Raw genomic sequence first — 22,894 nt, 5'->3', positions numbered from 1 at the left:
GATGAAGTATTTTAGTGAACCCATCATATAACTTTTATTATTAAACCCAAAAGCTTAAGATTATGAGCTCTAGGCTAACTATATTATATTAATTACTCCCATTTATAACATATTTTTAATGCGGGACTCAAACCATTTTACCCTAACACGTGTATAATTAACAATGTCCTCGAGGGCGAATCCATCACCCAAAAAAAAAGAAAAAAGAAAAAAAGGTTCGCTTAGGCTATTTGCTTATCCCCTTGACACAAAACGGTTCGTTGTTCTGCGCCCATTACAAAACGACACACCGTCTAGATCCAACACGGCCATTTATATAATGTGTCTCACTCCCTCCCCTGGTAATCTGGTCCGAGAGCTTGAGCCGCCCGCGCGCTGGTAAAGATGGGAAAAAAAACGAAGAAGCCCGGGAAAGGCAAAGAGAAAACGGAGAAGAAAACAGCGAAAGCAGATGAAAAGAGAGCCCGCAGAGAGTCCAAGAAGCTCTCTCCCGAGGATGACATCGATGCCATTTTGGTACTCTCATTCAGTATTTTCAATATTACCTAAAGTCTGTTTTTTTATTGAAGCAATTACTAATTGAAAATGAGTAAATTCGGCTGAGTTTGTTGCATACATTAGTGGGTCTATTGAGAATGGTTGAAATTATGCTTCTCTTTAGACAAAAGGTTTGAACTTCTTTGATTGAAAATTGAAAACCGTATGTTGTTTGATTACAGTGTTTAGAATTTGCGCTATCTTCTGTCAGTTGTTGCACTGGAAAGTCAATCTTGGAATTTTTTTTGAGAGAAAATGGTTTTAGGTGTAAAGGGATGCTTTCTTTCTTAGTGGCGAGCCGGAAAATTGTAATAGGATATCATCAAGCTCTTGTGCCACATATCCTTTTGAGTTAAATGAAGGCTTGGAATTATATTTTGTAGAATCCGAGTTCTGGGTTTTTGTTCTTTGCGGAAACGAATGGAGCGTTTTGTATGTTTAGATGTAATGCGGTTTATCAGAAAGAGATGTGCTCAAATTAAGTTTAGTTTATGAATTGAACGGCCATGTTTCATATCGGTGCCAATGTAATATTATAGTTGCTTCAAAAAAATATGAAGAAGTGAATGTTTTCTTGAAGTTTATGATTTTAATGGATGCATTTGATTCCACAGTTGAGTATACAAAAGGAGGAAGCAAAGAAGAAGGAAGTCCATGTCGAGGAGAATGTCCCAGCGCCATCTCCCCGATCCAACTGTACGGTAATGCTCTTACCTTAGTTGTTAGCAATTTTATTGAGTGTGCCCTTCTTTGTCTTTTTTTCTTTTGCCCATATGATTAAAATATTTCTTTGATGATAGTGCTGACTTATTGTGTAGCTAAACATTAATCCCTTGAAAGAGACAGAACTGATCCTCTATGGGGGTGAATTCTACAATGGTACCAAGGTTAGGTCCTACTATCATCGGTGTGAACAATTTTTTCATTTGAAGAAAAAGGATGTTTGTGTTTTACAATTTTTTATTTTTTTTACTCATGAGATACTATGTTAACTTGAACTGTTGCAGACATTTGTGTATGGTGATCTTTACCGGTATGATGTGGAAAAACAGGAATGGAAGTTAATTTCAAGCCCTAATAGTCCACCTCCTCGTAGTGCTCATCAGACAGTTGCTTGGAAGAATTATCTCTATATCTTTGGTAAAGCAATAACATTTTTGCTTAATAAGCACAAACTTGCAGACACACACAGACATGGGATCACACACATTTAGTTTCTTTTGCGTCATGTATATAGTTGCATTCTTTTGTCATCAGGTGGTGAGTTTACATCCCCGAATCAAGAGAGGTTCCATCACTACAAGGTGAAACCTATGCCATCTTGCTTTTCTTTTTCTTTTTTTTAATTTTTTTTTTCAAGAATACATGGTTCATTATAGATTAGGTTTTGAACTTTTTTAACAGTGTGTCAGTCAATTTGGTGCTTAAGGTAAAAACGTTCCCTTTTGATTTTGTTGTCATAGGACTTTTGGATGTTGGACCTGAAGACAAATCAATGGGAACAACTAAATCTAAAAGGGTGCCCTAGTCCGCGCTCAGGTCATCGAATGGTAAGTTCAGGTTGCTTTAGATTGACACACCGTTTGATTAATTAGTTAGGATCCTAACTATACCAATTTCAAGCAATGCAGTTAAATTACAAGGAAATGCATCAATTGGAAACATAATGTATATTAAGATTGGATTTGTAACATTGGTTCACGTTATATTACATTTGGGTAAAAAGGAACTGAGACTTGTACTGGATTAAAGCAACATAGAAGCAATAATTGATAACCTCATAACTTCTAAGTTTACTTGAACAAACATATCTAAACAAATGCAGCGTGCCCAAAAATAATGTTGCTGAACATGAACGTTCCAAATAAATTTGATATGACATGCCAACAAAAGTTTCAGTTAGTAGTACTTATCTGAAAAGAAAAGAAAAAAAAGGCTTCAGTTAGTATCAGTTTGAAACTTAAAAAAGACAAATAGCAATAAGAAAAACATTATGCTCTCAGGATGTAGCTGGATTGAACATACATTATATCAAATAATGCGTTTGTGGTTAAACCTGTTTTGATTATATTCGGAAAAATTAGCACCTCTTTCTTTCACTAATCTGGTCCAGTTAAATTAGGGGCAAATTTTATTTAGAAAAGTCCTACATGTATTTGAAAGCTAGAAAAGTTAGGACCATGCTATTCGGTTCTCATTGATGCTATTTGTATTAGTTGGCTCTCCAGTCTGTCTTTGTTATAAGACATCAAGTTTGTGCCATGTAGATGCTCATAGAATATGTAAAATGTTCTGGGCAGTTACAGGGCAGCCTCCCTCAAATTGTTGACTAGTTAATGTATTGCAATATTCTTCATATACTATTGGCACTTACATCTTTTATGGATTGCTTTTAATTTGCATCTTTTTGTCTACTGCCTAGTTTGCTCAAACTTTCTTGCTAGTTGCTAGTTGCTAGTTTTACTCTTTGGAACTTTCAAAATCTCTCTCTCTCTCCACAGCACACCAACCTTCGCACATGCTGATCAACATATTATGCACACAAGTATTTATCTTTTCCTTTCTTGTTGAATAACAAAGTCATAGGCATTTTAGCTTTATGCTCAATTCATTTTTGAATGCAATCATGTCCAGATTTCTTACATTATATCATCTTTCTGGTCACTCAGGTTTTAACACAATTCCATAAATTATTTTCTAGCCCTGTCCTTGTCTCATATGGACCTTTTTTCTTTTCAATAATGTTTTATGGTTCTGTTACAGGTTTTATACAAGCACAAGATTATTGTTTTCGGTGGCTTCTACGATACTCTTAGAGAAGTGAGGTTTGTTGATGGGTCTTTATCAATATTGTTGAAGATTTCATCATTGTTACTTATGGATCGGTGTTGATTGTCTGTTTGCTTAAATTTTTAAGGCTCTGTCCCAAAACACTATAGGGACTCTAATTCTAAGTTTATTTTGTCACATATCTGTTTCTGTAAAACATTTCTAGAGACATTTAACCTTTGAAGGGATTTTGACTTATGTGTATTTCTAGTCTCTTAATAACTGCTTTGGGATTATTCTCTTTAACTGGGAAGATTTTAGATGTTTTAAATTGATTGAAAGAATTCATGTATTTTTTCCTTTTTTGGATGAATAGTTTTTTTTAGTAAGTAAAAATATAAATAACATTAAACAGTTGTAGGAACATCCGAAAGCATGAGCCTTATTGGAAGAAGGCAAATGCGAGAATCTCAACTCCCAAATCACTATTGAATCTTAACTCCTAAATTCATGTCTCCTTCACAGTACATCTTTTTGTTTGAGGATAACTATCAAAATTTTTTGCCTAAGAGATGTAGGTTTCAAAACTTCTGGAATTTGGAGAACCTTAACCAAAGTATTTGAATGTTCTCTAACAGATGGAGGCTGAACCAAGAATCAGAATCTTTTTATCTTATCTTATATACTTGTCAGTTGTCTTGGAATTGGGATTTTTAATTATGTTGTTTTATTGTTGATGTTGTTTGCAATATATGTTTTTAAGATGAAAACTATTGAGTTCTTGTCTTCCTGAATGGTTTGTTGTGCTCCATCTAAAAATAGAATATGTTTCTTTTTAAATCTCTACAACAATAACACTAATTTGTGTTTATACACTTAATGTCATTTCTTTCTGCCATATGATCGTTAATGCATCTCTTTTAAACAATTTGTGCAGGTATTATAATGATTTATATATTTTTGACCTGGATCAGTTCAAGGTGGAAATTTTTGGCCCCCTTTGTAGTAGGCTAGTAATATGCTTATCTATCACGGTTCTGTCCATAAACTGATGCTAGTGCATGTTGTATTGTAGTGGCAAGAAATAAAGCCTAGGCCTGGATCGATGTGGCCAAGTGCTCGTAGTGGTTTTCAGTTTTTTGTTTCCCAAGACGAGGTCAGTGATTTAGAAATGCACTTTATTATGGTAGTATGGAGCTACTCCCTCCTTTTAGTTTGCATTGTAAATCTACCATACTTTGACCAAGATGTGTTACCAAGGCTGTGGGCATATAATTATCCATCAAAATGTTGAATTTTGCTGGACTTCAGGAGGAATTTATTCGCTGTACTTTTGGGGTATTTCATAAATTTTGCAAATGTTACTCTTCTATCGTGTCCCAGTATTAATATGAGTTGTATTTTTGAGAAATGATAACAATTCTTCCTTTGTATCAGTATGGCTTATTGTTATATTTATTTTGTTATGGTAGGTTCTCTAAAGAAAATTTGAGATTCCGCTTGGAGATGATGTAGGATTTCTAGTGATTTATCTACATAAATGGTCATAATTTGATGCATGCTGTTAAGATTGGTTCTCAATTTTTGACAGAGTCACAAGTATGCCAACCTCCTCGCCCCCAACCCCCCTAAAAAAAGGAAAAATAGAAAGGAAGAAGATTTTTTGTGACTGCTTAATTAATATTCTTGTCAGTCCTAGCTTCTTTATATTGTGTTTATGATTTAATTTATCCTTTTCGATGAAGTTGCCATCTCTAGACCGAAGTGATTTTAGGAGAAAAATAAAACCATATATTTTACAGAGTGCCTTTGACATTGCAGATTTTCTTATACGGTGGCTATTCCAAAGAGATTTCATCTGATAAGAACAGTTCTGAGAAAGGAATTGTTCATTCAGACATGTGGTCCCTTGATCCCAGGACTTGGGAATGGAGCAAGGTCTGTAATCTCAATGCCTTTTTAGTTTTTTCAAAGAATATATATAGATGTGTGTTGGAATGGAAAGGCAAGCTTGGTTTTGTGATGATAACAGACACAATTATGAAGAAGTCACTTGCACTTCATCATCTTGTCTATGAAAAGCAAAAGGTGATCTTTGTAATTTTCTGACAAAATTATCTTATATGTAAATCATATATTGACTATTTCATCAATGAGAAAGGATCATGAGCGCCCCCCCCCTTCTCAAAAACGAAGGGTGGATGGTCAGGCATACTCCTGTATGGAGTGTGAGTTGTATTTTCCTTTAAAAAAATAATACTAATTCCTCTAGACCTTAGCCTGTTGTACCTAGAATTGCAATATTCTATTATTATTTACCTTTTCGTTTATGGACATTAAATTACAGCTGCATCTTTTTAGTTTCTGTAGTTCTATAAGCAGATTTACTCGACAAGATTAAATTAGTGATCATCTACACCCTTCTTCATTGACTCCTTGGCATATGAGTTGTACATACGTAACTCTCTTTTTGACCATGCTTTTCCATTCTGTTTTCTTTAATATTAATACAGAATTATTTTTCCATTATTTCTTTGCTTTGTTTCTTAAAATATGATATATGTAGAGAAAACCTTGATTTTATTGCATTTACTGAAGCTGTGCCATGATTGTGGGTTAACTATTCAGTGTAATTGTCTTTACAATTTCATACCGTCTTAAGGAAGCCTGAAGCTGCTGTCTCTTGAAACGAGAGCAATCCTTTCGGTACAATAATCATATTATGACATTTTTAGACTCTTATGTTCTTATTTTAGCTTTGTTTGAATATTTTATAAAAATAAATGACTTATGCAATATGAGCAAACAACTTCTATACTGTTTTACCTTATCATGAAATTTCATGCATCTTTCATGTTTCAGGTTCTCATTTGGTGAGTTATTGCTAAATGTGTCTTATTGTTACTAATATCATTTCCTTTATAACAGGTAAAGAAAAGTGGGATGCCTCCTGGGCCTCGTGCTGGGTTTGCCATGTGTGTTCATAAGAGGCGGGCTTTGCTATTTGGGGGTGTGGTGGATATGGAAGTTGACGGTTAGTTGTTTCTTGTCTGTTGTACTGTGTTTCTATCAGGTGTTTTTATTTTTTATTTTATTTTTTAATCTTTACAGGAATGTACACCTTTTTGTTGAATTCTTCACACTTGCTTTCTATATCAAATCTGTGCTTTTGTGGCATGCATCCTTGCGCAGATATCATATGAAACTAAGCCCTAAGAAATTTGAAAGGCAAACCCTCAACCTGTGCCTTACATATATGGTCAATCCTTAATTATAAATTGGTCACTCCTGGACTTGGTTATCACCCATCAAAGTGGGATTTTTTTTTGGGTGGTTTTATAGTTTTGTTACTCATAAGAATATTATAATATATTTCATCTGAGTCCCTACTCCTTGTGGGCTTGAACTTGTGACCTCTAACCCGCTGTCTCTTTGGAAGCCATCTATCTAACGTTGAACCATTCTTTGAATGTAAAAGGAACAAATTAGTGACAAAAATGCTTGTCAGATGGTAGGGTAGCACCAAGTGGGAGCAAGACGGTAGAAAGTTAAGTGCATTTATGTATTTCACTATGTTTGGTGAAGACCAATGTATGCATATGTGAAAAGTGAAATGGTTTGGTTGAAGGTACTAATCATGACTGGAAAAAAAGGAGACAATAGTTAAGGTATTAAGTAAAACTTGTTTGTCCGTGGTTTATTAGGTTGAAACAGAATTGTGAAATACGAGTGTTGTCATTGAGCTCAAATGAATAGGTTAGGGCTTTGTTGAGTTGAATTGGTGGCTTCTTCTGTTTGATGAGTTTAATTTTGTTCACTACTTCACATTAGATTAATGCTTCTTATAATGTCAAGTCTTTGACTAACCTCAAGGGGTTGGCTCAAGTGGTGAAGGCCTTGGACTTGATGGCAACCTTGGGGTGGAGGGCATCTTGCACGGGTCTAGGGTTTGCCATTCAGGGGTAGGTACACGAAGTGGCCCTACTTTGGGGGGGGGGGGGGGGGGGGTTCCCTGTCGTAGAAAAAAAGTCTCTGACTTCATGATTGTCCTTTCCTTTTTCGGTGGGTGCTTATTTTTTTCCCCAAATTTGCAGGTGATGTAATAATGAGCTTGTTCCTGAATGAACTTTATGGCTTCCAGTTAGACAACCATCGCTGGTAAGTTCTTCTTGAGATTATTTCTATAAACGATTCAGATTATTCAATTCGTGGTCAAAGCCCTTAAGCTGACATATTCTATGGCTATCATTTGGCACTTTGAGTCGGTTCAGTTAAATCTTGGATATCTGTAAAAATTTGCTATTTGTAGGCCTATTTTGTTTTCTTTATAACGTAATATGTTCATATTTTTAATCCGTAGCAATGTCATAGTATTCTTTTTCCCGACTAATCTGTATCTTTCTTTCTCTCTCTAATCATTCTTCAATAATGAATGACTTGTGAGTTTGCTTACTGGCAATGAATCCTTTAGATGAGAATGTGATCTTCTAGTTTGTGCCACTTAAAAGTATTAATTTTCTGTATATAGGTACCCACTGGAGCTACGGAAGGAGAAGTCAACAAAAGATAAAATTAAGGTATAATCTATTTATTAAAAAAGAAGAAAATGAGGTATAGTTAAACATGCTTCTAAAGGATCAGAACACATAGAGTGAGCAAATAAATGAATATATTTAATGAGGATATCTACCAGTTAATTGTCTCAAAATTTGTTTTCTCATTGAAAATTCTATTTATATTCAATGCTTATATAATATGGAAATCATTCATTTAAGATTTTTTTTAATAGGGGCTACACTTTGCATTGCCGTTTTGCAGTTAAAAAGAACTTCTGGTCAGAAAGATACTGATGCGGATCTTGATGGTAAGACAAATCCAATTGAACAAGAGGAGTGTGCAGCAAATGGTGAAGATGCGAATTCAGAGTACCATGAAAGAGGTGACATGGAAAACAACATTGATGAGATATCTCAGGATATGGCAACAGCCGTGACCGTCGATAATGAAGGGTTGGCTGCCAAATCTGGTGGAAAGTCTCATGAATCTAGTGCTAAATTGGATATGCAAAGTTCTGTTTTGCCAGAGGTTTGTCATGCTGGACTGAGATTTTTTCATGTGCAGTTAGATTTGTCCAACAATTGGGTTATTAATCTAGTGCAAATTTTTAGATAGTGAAACCCTGTGGGCGCATTAACTCGTGCATGGTTGTTGGAAGAGATACATTATACATATATGGAGGCATGATGGAGGTTAAAGATCAAGAAATTTCGCTTGATGATTTGCATTCCCTTAATCTCAGCAAACTAGATGAGTGGAAGTGCATCATACCGGTTTGTTCTGCTTCCCTCTCTACATATAAATGCTTATCGCTATCTTCTGTGGTTTTTAGATGGCAGAGTAGTAAGATGATGCACTATTGTACTCTACTCTTAAATGTTGTATGAAGTTATGTTTGAGCCCCATGGGTCAATGACACCTTTGGCAAAGATTGCTTGGCTTAATTTTTTAATAGAAAAATTATATGCTGAGTGGGTATCCTTCTTTTTCACAATATTTTTTAAAGACATAATCTTGTCTTTATAGGCTTACCTTATAAAAGCATAAAAAGGAGAGAGAAATTTGTAAATCTAGTTCCTTATTGTTTGTGACCTCTCAACTCTATCCTGAACCAATTCTTATGGTTACAAGGCTAGATATTGCAATCAATTTAGAAATTGATTGTTTGGCTTTTTACTATGAGATTTCACGTTGAAGCTGATGTCGTGGCTTAATTGTCATGGTTATTTTAAATTACTCCATTACCATATTGTTGACTTCTTTAATATTGTCTTTGCATATCCAACTTGGTTGATACTGAGAAACATTGTGAAAAGAATCCTATCGATCATCATTGTTTTGTTAAATTTTGTCTGTTTAGCCTGACTACTGTTTATTTTCCTGATACAGGCATCGGAATCTGAATGGGTAGAAGCCTCAGAGGAGGAAGATGAGGATGAAGATGATAGTGAGGACGAATGCAATAGTGATAGCAACAGTGAAGAGACTACTGATGATGATGATGACGATGACGACGACATGGAGGTGCATCTTCTTGTTTTCCTTGTTGAGAAAAAAATACTTGTTTTGTTTTTAGTAGTTAGGTGCCCTCACTGTTTTACATGTTAATAGCAAACCCTAAACATCCCCCTCCCCTTGCAAGAAATTTTGATCTTTGAAATCTTGGTTCCTGTTTTCTCCTCTTCTTCCAACTCAAATTTTGAGTATGCATAATTTCATCCTGACTGCATTTATCATCATAGATCCCTTTACTTCTGCCCCCCCACCCCCCCGATATGAAGAGCTTAGCATTTCAGTTTGTAATGGGAAATAAATGCTTTTCAGAAGTGTCACTAATATCAATCGAGTCATACAATATTTTGATATTATCGATTTTATGGGAATCTTGAATACTTGATTTTTTTATGTACCATAAAGTCATTCAAATATGCGATCTTTTAAACCCTCATGAGTGTGGGCGAGCTGCTGATATTCCGCATAAATCAGATGTTTCGGTTTCTACTTTTTTTTAAAAAAAAAATTATTTTATTTTAATATATTGGATAAAACTCAAGAAAAGTCTGCTGGTTATTTGAATTTTGGCTTCACTCTTCTGTGCTTGTAGGCTAGGAGTGATGGGGATCTTCAAATGGGAGATGCTGTTGCTTTGATCAAAGGCAAGGGAAAGAATCTAAGAAGAAAGGAAAAACGGGCCAGGATAGAGCAGATCAGAGCCAGTCTAGGCCTTTCGGATTCGCAAAGAACCCCAGTGGTACTTTTACATATGTGGCTATATATGATCTAAAAAAATTCTTTTTAGACTGGGGTACTTTTACCAATACCATGACGTACACTAGGTCATCATCATCACCATTTCTATAATCCTTTTAACTACTATGATACTCTAATTTCTCCATTTTGAAGTATACTCATTCGAATAGGGAAACTTAAATGGTGGGATTGAAGTTCCCATCAGTTTAAATCCCGTCATTGCAAAATTCTTTCTTTTTTCCAAATTCTTCATCCCAATACAACCTCAGGCTTCGAATATATTATTTGCTTCATCCCATAATTTTGTCAACTGATAGCTTGTAATCTTTTATCTGAAGCCTGGAGAATCCTTGAAGGATTTCTATAGACGTACAAATATGTACTGGCAAATGGCAGCTCACGAACATACTCAACACACTGGGAAGGTCTGTTCTTTTCCTCGTAAATCCATTTATGTACAGTTCTGTTTTCTTCTAGTAATTAACTACATGTTCTCTCTTCTGCTTTTTGTTATATATTCTTATTCTACTGGTTAATTAAGAAATCTGGAAAGTGGTTTTTTGGCTCATTTAAAACAACTTACTTATTAAAGGGTTTTTCCCCGGCTCCAACTTAAAGTAAAACATAAACAAAATACTAATAATATGGGTTTCAGTTATTACCGGTGCTTCAGTTTAGATGGGGAAATACAGATCCTTCGGTTTAGATTCATCTCGAACATATGTAACCCCAATTTTACTGATTCCCCAAGTAAAGCATAGAGCACTGAAAATGAATGTACCGGTGAGCGTATACATGTATGTGTGACATAAAATTGTCTTGGCTTACAGGAGCTCCGCAAGGACGGTTTTGATCTTGCCGAAGCTCGATTCCGGGAACTTAAACCAATTCTTGATGAGGTAAACTTTTTTGGTTTGTATCTCAAGGGTTCATATAGGGCTTCTGCCTGGGAATAAAACCATCTAAATTTAAATAATATTTTCTTTTCTCTTCTTTGTGTACATAATGCAGCTGGCCATATTAGAGGCAGAACAGAAGGCTGAAGAGGAAGAAGGGCCTGAAACTAGTTCAAAGAAGAGAGGCAAAAAGAAAAATAAGCATTAATCCTCAACAGTTCTAACAAAATGTATGCCATGAAGTGTGATATGTTTTTAGTTGTAAAATTAGTATTTGTTACATCCCCTTGATGTGCCCACACATGCACTAAGACGTGCGTTTGCTCGTGTGCATGTGTGCGAGTTCTCTTTTTTAAATTTAGTCGTGTCATTTATCAAATTTTTTTTTTTTTTTATTTGATTGGGTAAAATTTTGTTATGTATTAGTGAATTTCCTGAAGCTGGATTATAAGCTAGTGTTCTATTTTGGTCTTAATTTGGGAGTGTTGGGAGCTTGCAATGAGTTGTAGAAGACAAATGTGGAGACGAATATGACCAATTTAATTAATCGTGTCTAACCTCTTAATTCTACTCTTATCCATGACTCTTCTAATTGAAAATGATCTATTAATCATTTTGGGCTTAAGGTTTCATTTGAAATGGAGAGGATCCTTGTCCAATAGATTGATTTGGTTATGCCAAAGCAAAGCTCGGGTTTTCAGCCATAGCTTCTTTGAATATGTCTTCTCTATTTGAATTAATGCTATTTTAATCCAAACTCAACGGAAAATGCGCACAACTGCATGCCTATAACCTCTCAAAAAATGTAAGTAGCCCCTGAAGTTTTGCACAGCAAAGAGATCGAGAAAAAAACTCGAGCTAGAGTAAATACAAGAAAAAATGGACAGGTTTTTCATGCCTCTTGTCGTTCTCATTGTTGGGGTCTTGTTCTTTTGCATGGTTGAGTCTCAAGCTCAACTTGCACCTGCTTTGTACGTATTTGGAGACTCAGCTGTTGTTTCCGGCAACGATAATAAGCTAAACACAAATGGAAAAGCAAATTATGCACCTTACGGCATAGATTTTCCTGCCGCCGGACCGACGGGCAGGGCCACAAATGGATTCACCATTGCTGATTTCGTTGGTAAGTTTGATATATAACAAGTAGCGCTTATAATCAACTTAATTGGGTATATATGTTTTGCATGGTAGTATGATCAATTTACGTATGGCTAGCTTACGCACTGACATGGCAATGTAACGTACTCCGGCCACCCAAACCAAACTTTTGGAGGTGATCACATCACCCCTAACGTCCTATCTAGCTAGTGATCTGGTGGTCACAATCCACCATCATCACGCGTGTGGTGATTAATTGGGGGTGACGCAGACTAGGAGATCAGGGTCTGCAAATTTTTTTGGTTGACGTAACAGTATCATGTCAGCGCGTAAGGAAACATATGTACGGATAGTATTACTCATGCCATCAAGAATCATTTTGACTTTGGAATCAAATTAATGCAGCTAAATCGCTGGGTTTACAAAGCCCCCGACCGTTCTTGGTTGTGAATACTAGAACAGACAGATCCTACGAGGGTTTTAACTATGCATCTGGCCTGGCTGGGATTCGTTCTGAAACTGGCACTGCTGATCATGTAAGAGAATGATCAATTTATACGTATTTTCTGCATGCATGCATGCATGGTAGTTTTCTTTTTCTATAACATGCATGCATGTTTTAATTAGAAAGATATTTATTCTGAATCAAGTTTATCATGCATGCATGCAGGGGGTAACGTTGAGCATGGAGAAGCAAATCGAGTTGTTTAGAAAGACAGTTGAAGAATATTTGCCATCGCATTTTGGAGCAGCTGAGCTCCGGAAATACTTGTCAAAGTCTATTTTTCTTGTTATTGTTGGCAGCAACGATTATTCCCACAACTATCTTTCAAATCAATACAAGAGCAGTCAGATTTATGATATGAAACAATTTTCTGACCTCCTTCTCGACAATCTCCAAAGCCAATTACTGGTAATTAAGTCCTCTCTCTCTCTCTCTCTCTCTCTATATATATATATATATATATAACTTCTACGCATTTAGCAATGTCTTCCGAACTTTAAAAAGTTGTAATATATGTTCCTCTCTCCAAACTACCTAACCCTTTGATTTAAGCTTCTCCGTTAGAGTTTTTGTTAAAACCGACACAAAATGGTCATGTGGGATGCACAAGATCGACCTAAAATAACAATAATACTCTTGTACGATTTATATATATATATTTAAAAAGGCACATGCACGAGAAGACCCACGACCAGTTTTTGGTCATGACCTCCATGCATGGCTAGATAACTTTTTTTTTTTTTTAAAAAAAAAAAAAATTTATCTAAGGACATAATTATATTTTCCTATATCTCATAGGGGGTATAATGGATATTTCACATCATGTGCAGGTCATGTGATGTGTTTTCCGTCTAAGTTAACTAGAAATTAAATCCTAATTAACGGTGATCCAGGGGCTAATTGAAAGGACTAGTTAATTAGTTTGATGGAGCATTGCAAATTTTGATGGTAGTTTGAGGAGGTAAGTGTAATTTTCTTTATATATATATATATATTAACGTGTATATATATTGATAATAATTAAGTAGAGAGGTTTAAGAAAGAAATTAATGAGAAAAAAAAATAGTGGTTGATCATAACTGCAAATTGTAAAACCACAACTTATTCCAAAAGCTTAACTTAAAATAAAATGGTTAATTTAATCATTTAATTAAAACTTTAAAATCTCCAAACTTTTTCTCATGACAAATGAAACCTAGCTAACACGTCAAATATTTAACTCAAATGAGAGTACTAAACTGTAGAGTTATAATTTGAACTCAAAACTTATGTACGTTCTAATACTAAATTAAATTTAAATATTAATACTTAATTATCACAAACAAACAAACTATTATTTATATATATATATAGTCTCCTCGATCTGATGATGTTGTACGTTTTTAATTATATGCATGCAGGATAATTTGTATCATTTAGGAGCAAGAAAATTTGTGGTGTTTGAGATGGATGCAATGGGGTGTGAACCGGGTTTCCTAGAAACAGTAAAACCAAGTAAATGCGGAAAAAGAGTGAATTCTTATGTAGAAACTTACAATCACAAGCTGGGAGTTATGCTTCAGAGAGCGGCCAAATCTGTCAGAAACGCAACTTTCGTCCTGGGAAAGAGGTACCAATTGATGAACGATTTGGTGGCAAATCCTACTCGTTTTGGTGAGTCCGATCCTCTCCCTTAATTATTCCCTTTAATTCACAAATCCGCTGAGATATATTAATTAAATTGTGACAAAATGAGAGAAATTAATTAACAAGTTGCATCTAGAGATCGATTTTCAATCTAATTAGTTTCCAATAAATTAGTGTTTTAACGGGATATAAAGGTTATATAAAATGTTTTTTTTTTTTTGGTGGCCGGGATTCACATTTTTCAATGGTCTTGATTAGTATGAGATTATTCACGTCCGGCTCAACAAATTTGCTCTTATTTTTAGTTTTAAAAAAATCACATTTTTCTATTCTAACTATATATCAAGTTAATTTTCAAATCACTTACATCCGGCTTTCTATTTTAACTATCCATTTTCACTCTTTTATTTAAATATTATTTCTCAATGATTTCTTTATTCTTTATTGAAAGGAGAGAGAATGTTCAAAATTAACAAAATGCTTTGTTTTTACATTTAGTCCGTGGGTGGACGGTGCTGATCACCAAATTTGGTAATTAAGCATGGTAGAAGCTCTCACCAAATGTTTCTCCAAATTGTTGAGCCAGATACAGCTCATTTTGCTTCCATTTTAGCTCGCATTTCGGCTTGGCAAAATAACATTTGGCTAGTCGGATGAGAATGCTCTAAATGTTTTGAATATTTTATATTTTGAGTTATTTGTTAATATTTTTGCTTCGGAGCAAAAGACGGAAGAATTTGGAATATATGTTTGTAACTTGTAGATCGATCGAGCGATGACTTATATATAATTAACATGCAGGGCTAAGAGATTCAGCAAACCCATGTTGTTCGGTTTCAAAATCTGGGCTGTGTGTTCCAAACAAAGCTCCATGCCAAGACAGGAAATCACGTGTCTTTTTCGATGCAATTCACCCAACAGAAGCAGTATACAAGACAATTGCTGCTCAGTGTTTTAACGGCGACGGCCTATGCGTTCCAATGAACATCCAACAACTTACAAAGAAATAGTTAATTAAGTTTTTTTAATTAATAAGGTTATTAGTATTTAATTTTATATTTTATTTAAATTTGAAGAGTTTTATTGTTTTATAATTTAATAATGAGCTTGGCGCAAAGTCAGTCAAATTAATTAGGGTTAAGATTTAGTCGTTGAGTTATATTAAGATTAGGGTTTTGTTAATGTTTATTTAACAAAACCCCCGTTATGCACGTGCTTTTTCATTATATATAATTTAATTTTAAAATTTTTTTTGCTAAAACGTCTTAGAAAAAAATAGCAAAATATATAAAATCTTTTCCATCTTATTCTACAAAGCAACGTACACTCAATTTGGTGATAATTCTCAAAGTGCATGTGCTTATATTACATCCTTAATTTGGATAAATCTATGTAACCTTCATTTATGTGACGGCTTAATAATATTAATTTATTAGTAAAAGCCCATAATATGATGTTTGTCCCATCGAAGTACAAAGCCACCTATCTCTTAGAAAGCTCAAACTATTTTCAGACCAGACACTCAAAAATTACAAATTTTCTCAGTATTTTTGAGATAACTGGTACCACGTTTAATCATCGGTTATCCCAAAAACTTAAAGCTTAAGCTTTCAGAAAACTGATGATTTAACGAGATCAAATCTTCGATTATCATAACAACAGATGGCAAATTGATTATCTATGCGGCCTGCAGGCCGGGATGTTTCATTCAAGTCTTTAATATCCTTGTAGAGGGCTTGAGAAAAGATGGTCAGCTTCATGGTGTGGAGAAAATGATGGGATGGGTGTAGGGTTTGCCCTATCAGATCATGTAGCTAGCTGGGAATGATTTTCTCAGATGCAATTGAGCAAGAGGTATATATATAGCAGCAGCACAGCAAACCAAAAAGCCATGGAAGGGCACAAATGCAAAAGAGATAGGATATTTAACACCACAAAACTTACAAGCAAAAGAAGCAACAACAGTACAAATATACAAATGAATTCATCTGTGTTACCTAACTTTGACCCAAAAAGAATCGCCAGCCTTCTGATCTCATTCCTTTCTCTTTCTTTCAAGGCTTTTCTTTCTCTTAGCAGTCCATTACATACTGCTTTCCTTCCAACTAAACTAATCTATACTAGGTTGTTTGAGGTTGGTTGCCTTCTCGCCAAACTGTCAAACTAAATTCGGTAGTTTTTTTTTTTTAATCAAAAAAGGGCAGAAAGGCCATTGCTCGGGAAGGGCCTAGACGGCGAATAACCTGACCTAATTCCACTAGGGCATCAGTGAGACCCAAGATGACTAACACTAATTAGGAGTGATTGATTTTCATTGCGCGATTCAAACTCGCTTCTTAGTGCGTGCCTAACCACATGGGGATTGCGTTGAGCCCATTGAACTACCGCCTCCGGTGGTAAATTCAGTAGTTTGTTATAATTAGAATATTAATTTAAATTTGAAGTCTATCATTTTTTATTAGTTTAAAATTTGGGATAAGTTCAAATCATAATTTCACAGTTTTCTCCTACACTTGTTAAAAGGAGAATTTAAACTTACACGTAAGGAAGAGTGTTAAAATATTAATTTAAATGTTAAGTCTCTCTCTTTTCCTATTAGTTTAAACTTTTCAAATAGATGATGATTTAATAGTTATAATTAACTACTATATTGCAATTCAAGATTAAGCAGTACTAGTCTATTAAGCTAACATTCGTCCTTAAGAATATTTGATGCATGTAAGAATTATGTACCATAAAAACATATATAAGTTTAATAGATTGAATTAATTTTATTTTTTTTCATGAAATCCAATTTAAAGGAAAATTTTGTCCATGTATAGCCCTCAATTAAGGGTTTGATAGTATATATATAAGTGGGTTGCCTTTAATCCTACGCTAGATAAGTGTTCTTTAAATTAAATATGACAATAAAATTCACTTAAAAAAGAAAAATAATAAAATAATATTTGACCTACCCCATTGGACACTCCCCTTTTTTGCTGGTATTACGACATTCTCGATCAATGCAGGAATATACCTATCCTTGACTGGAGTGTCAAACTCCAAGCATCCAAACAAACCCACATGAACTTCCAGGATACCAAAACGGAGTCCCTCGAAAGCTTCCGTCCTTTCCCAGGAAGCGTTTTGCAGAAAGCCCACAAGCTCTGACCAATCTTGGGAGAGAGATGAAGAAAGCCACAGCAATCGCTTCAATTCTTCTCTTGGTATCTCTTTCCCATCAAGAAATATCCCACGCTTCTTCAGCTTCACCTCTTACAGGGCGAAACCAGGTACTCTGACAAAGCTCAAACACATAAATATAGGATTTCATCTACAAGGAATTGAACTAATCTAGTAAAACATAAAAAGGGATTTTGGTTTGTTGGGTAGCTTCAATTTCATATTTTGAATAATGGGTTTCATTGTGATTTTGGTTAAGTGAAAGTAATAGCTGTTGTGTAATGGATTTGGTGCTTGATTTATGGTGTTAAAAAAAACGTAAGATATATAGGATGAAAGTGTGCAAATGAGATAATTTTATTTTTATTATTTTGTGCTTCAGGGTTTTGAAGGATCTGCAGCTGCAAGGTAATATTGCTTTCCTAGTCAGATTAGGCTCACAACTTAGCATTTGGGTTCATTATCATTGTGGGATTTCAGTATTGAGTTTGAGTAAGATAGCTGTCTACTTGAATGCTTTATCAATTAGGATCATGAAAGTGTTATGCTTTCTATGTTAGAACTCTTAAGCAAGAACAAGAGCAAGAGCAAGCTCATGAGATACATTGTTCTAGAGAAAGGAGTAAGGCAGCTTGGGAAGTAATCGAGGAGGTATGGCAAAAATTTTCTTAGTATAACTAGACTACATCATGTGAAATTGTGGATTTGGATAACATCCATGACTTTGTTCTGCGCACTTTGTGTAGTATTTGATGCCGTTTGTGGAACGAGAAGACTATCAGATTTCAAGTAAGTGTAGGCTTCATCCTGGCAATGATCTGTTCAGGGATCAGGAGCAGCACAAGATTCATGTGGATGTAAACGAATGGCGGTGTGGATACTGTAAGAAAAGCTTCCGTGCTGAAAAATTTCTTGATCAGCATTTTGACAGCAGACACTACAATCTACTGAATGTTGTATGTGGGCCTGGGTTCCTTGTCTTTATATGTTCTGGAGCATTCATTTGCTAAAAACAAGCTGCTTCAAATTTCCGCCATGTGAAGAATGTTACCTTCTTAAGTGTTTTTGCTCTTTGACAAATGACAACTGCCCTGGTTATAATTTAATTTTAAATAAATGGAAGATTCGTTGACCCTTTGTGAATCATAAATTTTCATGTTGAGTTGACCATGCTCTTACCGTTATCAAATAGTTTATGTATTTCTCTTCCTTGTTATCTCTATGATTTAGCATTATATTTATTTTGAACTACAGATTTAGATTTACTTGGATACATCTATTTATTTCATTGGTTATACAATTATTTGTTTAATTCTTTGACAAAGTTATGATACAACTCCCTATAACCCATAAGGTTTATTTTCATGATATAGACAACATAATGCTGGTAGTTCAGAAAGTGGTCGGTAGGGTTGGCCAAGAGTCCCATCAATTTAATACCCCTACTCAGGTTATGCCTAGTAGTGTCTTGGATTTATTGAGTGCTTGGGGCACTTTGCTGGGTCGTGGTTCTGTTCACCGTATTTGGAAGCAGGTTCCTCTTTGTGTTTTGTGGGGTTTGTGGCGTGAGAGAAATTCTAGGCTTTTTGAGGATGTGGAGGTTCAGGCTGGGGCTCTTTGTAGAAATGTGCTTAATATGTTATATCGTTGGGTGTCGGCGCATAGCTTGGATAGTATGCCGTACGCTGATTTTTTACTTTCTTGTTCGTTTCGGTCCTCTAATTAGGGGCTCCTTTGTATACTTCCTGTGTACTAGGGTTGCGCCCCTCTGCGCTTTTTAATGAATTTTTACTTATATATAAAAAAAAAAAACACAATGCTTGTAGTTCATAATTATCTGGTTGAGTTTGCATGGCTTGTGCTCAACTTTAAATTTACTTATATGAGGTGATTTGTTTGAAATATGAAGATGATTGTTTAAATCAATAAAAAAATTGAAAAGTATTACATGCCTAATACAGCACTAAAGATTGAATTTCAAATTTGTTTTTTTCACAGGATAGTGTTCTATAAAGTGTGTACTATAGCATTGTGAAATCTTTTATTTCTCAAACAAAAAATAGAAATAAACGTAAATGTTAGATCATTTTTTATGAAGGGTATTTGATCATTATTCTACAATGGTGGAAATTGCACATTGCATTTGTAGTTGCTTTTGATTCTGTAAGATTGCCTGCAGTTCACGTCAAGCTAGCCATGATGAAACTGCCATGCCTTTTAGATTTCAAGATGTGATAATGAATTCATGAATTCTGTTTTCAAGAAATTGTGTAATAGTTAATTTTTTCATTTAATATTTAGAAATTATGGTATTTGCATTAAAAAAAATTGTATTAACATTACGTAACAAGCTTTTAATGAATGCAGAGTCACAGCAAGTGCTTGGCTGATTTATGTGGGGCATTGCATTGTGACATCATGATGAATACCAAATCACCCAAAACCAAGTGCAATCCTGCTGCTGCTGCAAGAAATCGTCACTTATGTGAGGTTGTTTATGGGAGATATAATTTATTGCATTCTTAATTTTAATATATTTTGCAAATCACCCAAAACCAATTGCAATCCTGCTGCTGCTGCAAAAAATCGCCACTTATGTGAGGTTGTTTATGGGAGATATAATTGCTTGCATTCTTAATTTTAATATATTTTGCTACTTATATTTATTAATATTCCATGCAGAGTCTTGCAGATAGTTGTTTTCCTGTTAACCAGGGTCCCTCAGAAAGCCGTCTTCATGGTATTCTTTAATATATTCAAGAAGATAATCTGTCTTGTGTCTGTAACTTTTACGTATGTTGACATTAATATTATAAATTTTCTTTTCTTAAGAAATGAAAAAAAATAAAAATCAGCATGTCTTGTTACTAATATCTTATGTTGACATTCTGATGTACTGGTAGATTTTTTTTTGCGCCAATTTTGTGATGCTCACACCTGCTCTGGAAAACAAAAACCTTTTTCTAAGGGAGGCAGGGTAAGGCTTTCACTCTCTTTCTGCAGTAGTTTGGATTTTAGGGTAGAGCTTAATCATTTATGTTGGTCAATATTATTACAGAACATGGGAGTTTCCATTTTCCTTCTCGCATAGATGCTTGTCCAGAATAGGTTTTCTGTCATGCCTTCCAGAAAGCTCAGAGAGAAAAGTTTTTACCTGCTTAAGCCATGATGCTTTTCTGGATGGCTTGTTCTTTCAAGCAGTCCAAAGTGGTCTTTAGGGTCATATGACTACAGTTAATTCCTAAAAAGAACCTTTTCTGTGCCAGAGGTTTCGCAATTTCAGGCGATACATCTCTCTCTCTCTCTCTCTCTCTCTCTCTCTTATGCACACACAAATCCATAAATCAGAAAGATAATCTAGGCATCCTTTGGCATATTGAATGTTATTTTTTTAAAAAAAAAAATTCTTCATATTTTTGTGTCAGCTCTCTCTCTCTCTCTCTCTCTCCCTCGCACACACACAAATCCATACAGCAGAAAGAATAATCTAGGCACCCTTTGGCATATTGAATGTTATTTTTAAATTTTTTTTTTTTCATATTTTATGTCAGCTATCCCATTGTTTCATCTATGCAGAAGCAAACAAGTGTATTCTACCTGGCTATTTCAATACTGACTTTGATGTTGCTCCCTATTTTTTATCTACTTGTTTATTTGCACCAAAGGTACTCATTTTCAGCCTTTTCAATTTCCTATTTGACAAGCTTATGCAACGATTATTTGTAACTTTTTGTTGTTGTGTATTTTGCAGTGAAATGAGGAAGAAAACTCAAGAGCTTAGGCGCATCCCAAAAGTTGGAGGGAAAACAAAACCCTCGTAGCTGGTAACCTTTTCCCATACCTCATATAAAATGAGAAACTTCATGAATGGATTGCTGAGGTTGACAAAATGTAGTGTGTGTGTGTGTATATATATATATCCTTGGATTTTTAAGTCAAGCTTCAAGATAATGGCCTTTGGGATCATAACAGTGTTACTTTAGTTTTCAGTTGTTGGTGTAATGGTTCAAAGAGTCACAAGAAAGGGTTAACACAATTTTCAATTAAAAGATGACATTTTTGTACTTAAAGCATCTGAATTAAAAAAAGAAAAAGATATTAATGAGGACAGATTGTCGTACAAATTTGTTGAGAATGTCAGGAAATTATTGTTGTACCTTAATGCTGGTATATCCTTGTAATTCTCTATAATTTGCGCCGGTGTTTCACCCTAATAAACATTATAGCCGTCTAACGACCTTTATTGAAAAACACACTGGCTTCGTTTGTTAATGCTTTTTAGAAGGTGTTTTTCTTTCTTTTCTTTTCTTTTTTTTTTTAAAAAAATTGTTCTTATGTGATATAAAGGTGAAAATAGTTTTAAGTGTTTTGTATTTTGAGTTGTTTTTTGAAAACATAAAATAAAAGGGAGAATGAAAAGGCATTAACAAACCAATTGGTCTTCGATCTAGCTGAGAACTTGTTACAATGCATAGTGATATCCGGATTCCCTTAAAAGCATTATGACAATGTAGTGGCTGCTATTGAAAACATGGGCTGCACTGAACGACTAGGGTGAGTTCAAGAGTTATGGTTCCTGACTGAGTGTGCTATCCTTTAGGGTAACTAGGGTGCCAATTTATTAAAGCAAGTGCACTCAATATGTATATTTTCCTCTGAATGGGTTGATTGTGCTGCTTAATACATAGAGTCGTTTATCTATAATAGCAGTAGATGATGCGTGGGTTCATCTCTATTTTTCTTTTGTGGCAGGTTAGGCTGTTGCAATCATTAAGTAAGGTGAACATGGAGTATAATCGCAAGATGTAGCTCCAAGGGGTAGCTCAATCGGTTGGGACTATGTCTCATGAAGTAGAAATCATTAATTCGAATCTCCCCTTTTTTCTTTCCTTGGGGTTAATTGCTTATCAAAAAATAATGATGTATGTATGTTTCAACTCTCTCCCAATAGATTTCTTTGTAAATCTGTATTTTGTCACGAAAGGCATTGGAAATGTTTGAAGGAACCTGGAAGCCAACCTTGCTAGAGTTCTATTTACTGGTGTAAACTCTTTTTTCCCTATTAAGGAGCCAATTGTTAATGGAACAGTAGAGATATATGAAATTTCTATTTTTTATTTTTTTCTCTACTGGTTTGGAACGTTTTTCCATTGACCCCCCTAATTGGTGTTGTTCTGCCTTAAAGCGGCTTTCCACTTTGAGGACCCGATCGGGTGCAATAGGCTGACCTATTGCAGTGTGAGAGTATGGGGCGGGCCCCACTTGCTCTGGCAGTTTGGGTCCCACTTGTTTGGGCTGTCCAAATATCCGCTCCAGCTTTCACACGAGGTTGTCCTATTGCACTCATGATCGTCCATTTGATTGGGATGGGGATCCTCTGCAGTCCCCTGCCCCAAAAGCAGTGGGTAGGGTAATTGTAGAGCCTCTGTGAGAGGGGCTCCTTGCTCGAGCAAGCTCCTGCTGGGACAGAAGATCGAGTCCCCCTCCCTCA

General features: G+C 35.1%; 3 protein-coding genes across 3 annotated transcripts; all 3 read left to right on the top strand.

The window, feature by feature from the left end:
- The first annotated feature begins 333 nt into the window (after nucleotides 1-333).
- On the top strand, nucleotides 334-11,556 carry LOC133876483 (uncharacterized). The gene is made up of 20 exons (XM_062314769.1): nucleotides 334-516; nucleotides 1,152-1,238; nucleotides 1,356-1,424; nucleotides 1,545-1,677; nucleotides 1,795-1,841; nucleotides 2,001-2,087; nucleotides 3,301-3,362; nucleotides 4,244-4,286; nucleotides 4,382-4,462; nucleotides 5,128-5,244; nucleotides 6,235-6,340; nucleotides 7,401-7,464; nucleotides 7,835-7,883; nucleotides 8,125-8,391; nucleotides 8,475-8,636; nucleotides 9,253-9,387; nucleotides 9,968-10,114; nucleotides 10,452-10,538; nucleotides 10,944-11,012; nucleotides 11,125-11,556. The coding sequence occupies exons 1-20, from the start codon at nucleotides 385-387 to the stop codon at nucleotides 11,215-11,217; spliced, it is 2,037 nt and encodes a 678-aa protein (XP_062170753.1). The 5' UTR covers nucleotides 334-384; the 3' UTR covers nucleotides 11,218-11,556.
- A 332-nt stretch (nucleotides 11,557-11,888) lies between these two features.
- On the top strand, nucleotides 11,889-15,248 carry LOC133875120 (GDSL esterase/lipase At5g08460-like). The gene is made up of 5 exons (XM_062313126.1): nucleotides 11,889-12,132; nucleotides 12,513-12,643; nucleotides 12,778-13,020; nucleotides 14,013-14,265; nucleotides 15,040-15,248. Exons 1-5 carry the CDS (start codon nucleotides 11,889-11,891, stop codon nucleotides 15,246-15,248), a joined length of 1,080 nt encoding a protein of 359 aa, XP_062169110.1.
- A 2,052-nt stretch (nucleotides 15,249-17,300) lies between these two features.
- LOC133874500 (uncharacterized) lies at nucleotides 17,301-22,520 on the top strand. The gene is made up of 10 exons (XM_062312334.1): nucleotides 17,301-17,513; nucleotides 17,786-17,811; nucleotides 17,964-18,054; nucleotides 18,150-18,359; nucleotides 19,771-19,893; nucleotides 20,086-20,143; nucleotides 20,307-20,380; nucleotides 20,980-21,068; nucleotides 21,155-21,227; nucleotides 22,156-22,520. The coding sequence occupies exons 1-9, from the start codon at nucleotides 17,409-17,411 to the stop codon at nucleotides 21,222-21,224; spliced, it is 846 nt and encodes a 281-aa protein (XP_062168318.1). The 5' UTR covers nucleotides 17,301-17,408; the 3' UTR covers nucleotides 21,225-21,227; nucleotides 22,156-22,520.
- Nucleotides 22,521-22,894: the final 374 nt, after the last annotated feature.

Source organism: Alnus glutinosa, chromosome 8 (genome assembly GCF_958979055.1).
Source record: "Alnus glutinosa chromosome 8, dhAlnGlut1.1, whole genome shotgun sequence".
Classification (NCBI taxonomy): Eukaryota; Viridiplantae; Streptophyta; class Magnoliopsida; order Fagales; family Betulaceae; genus Alnus; species Alnus glutinosa.
Note: the sequence above shows the minus strand (reverse complement) of the source record. Positions and strands in the feature narration are given on the sequence as shown.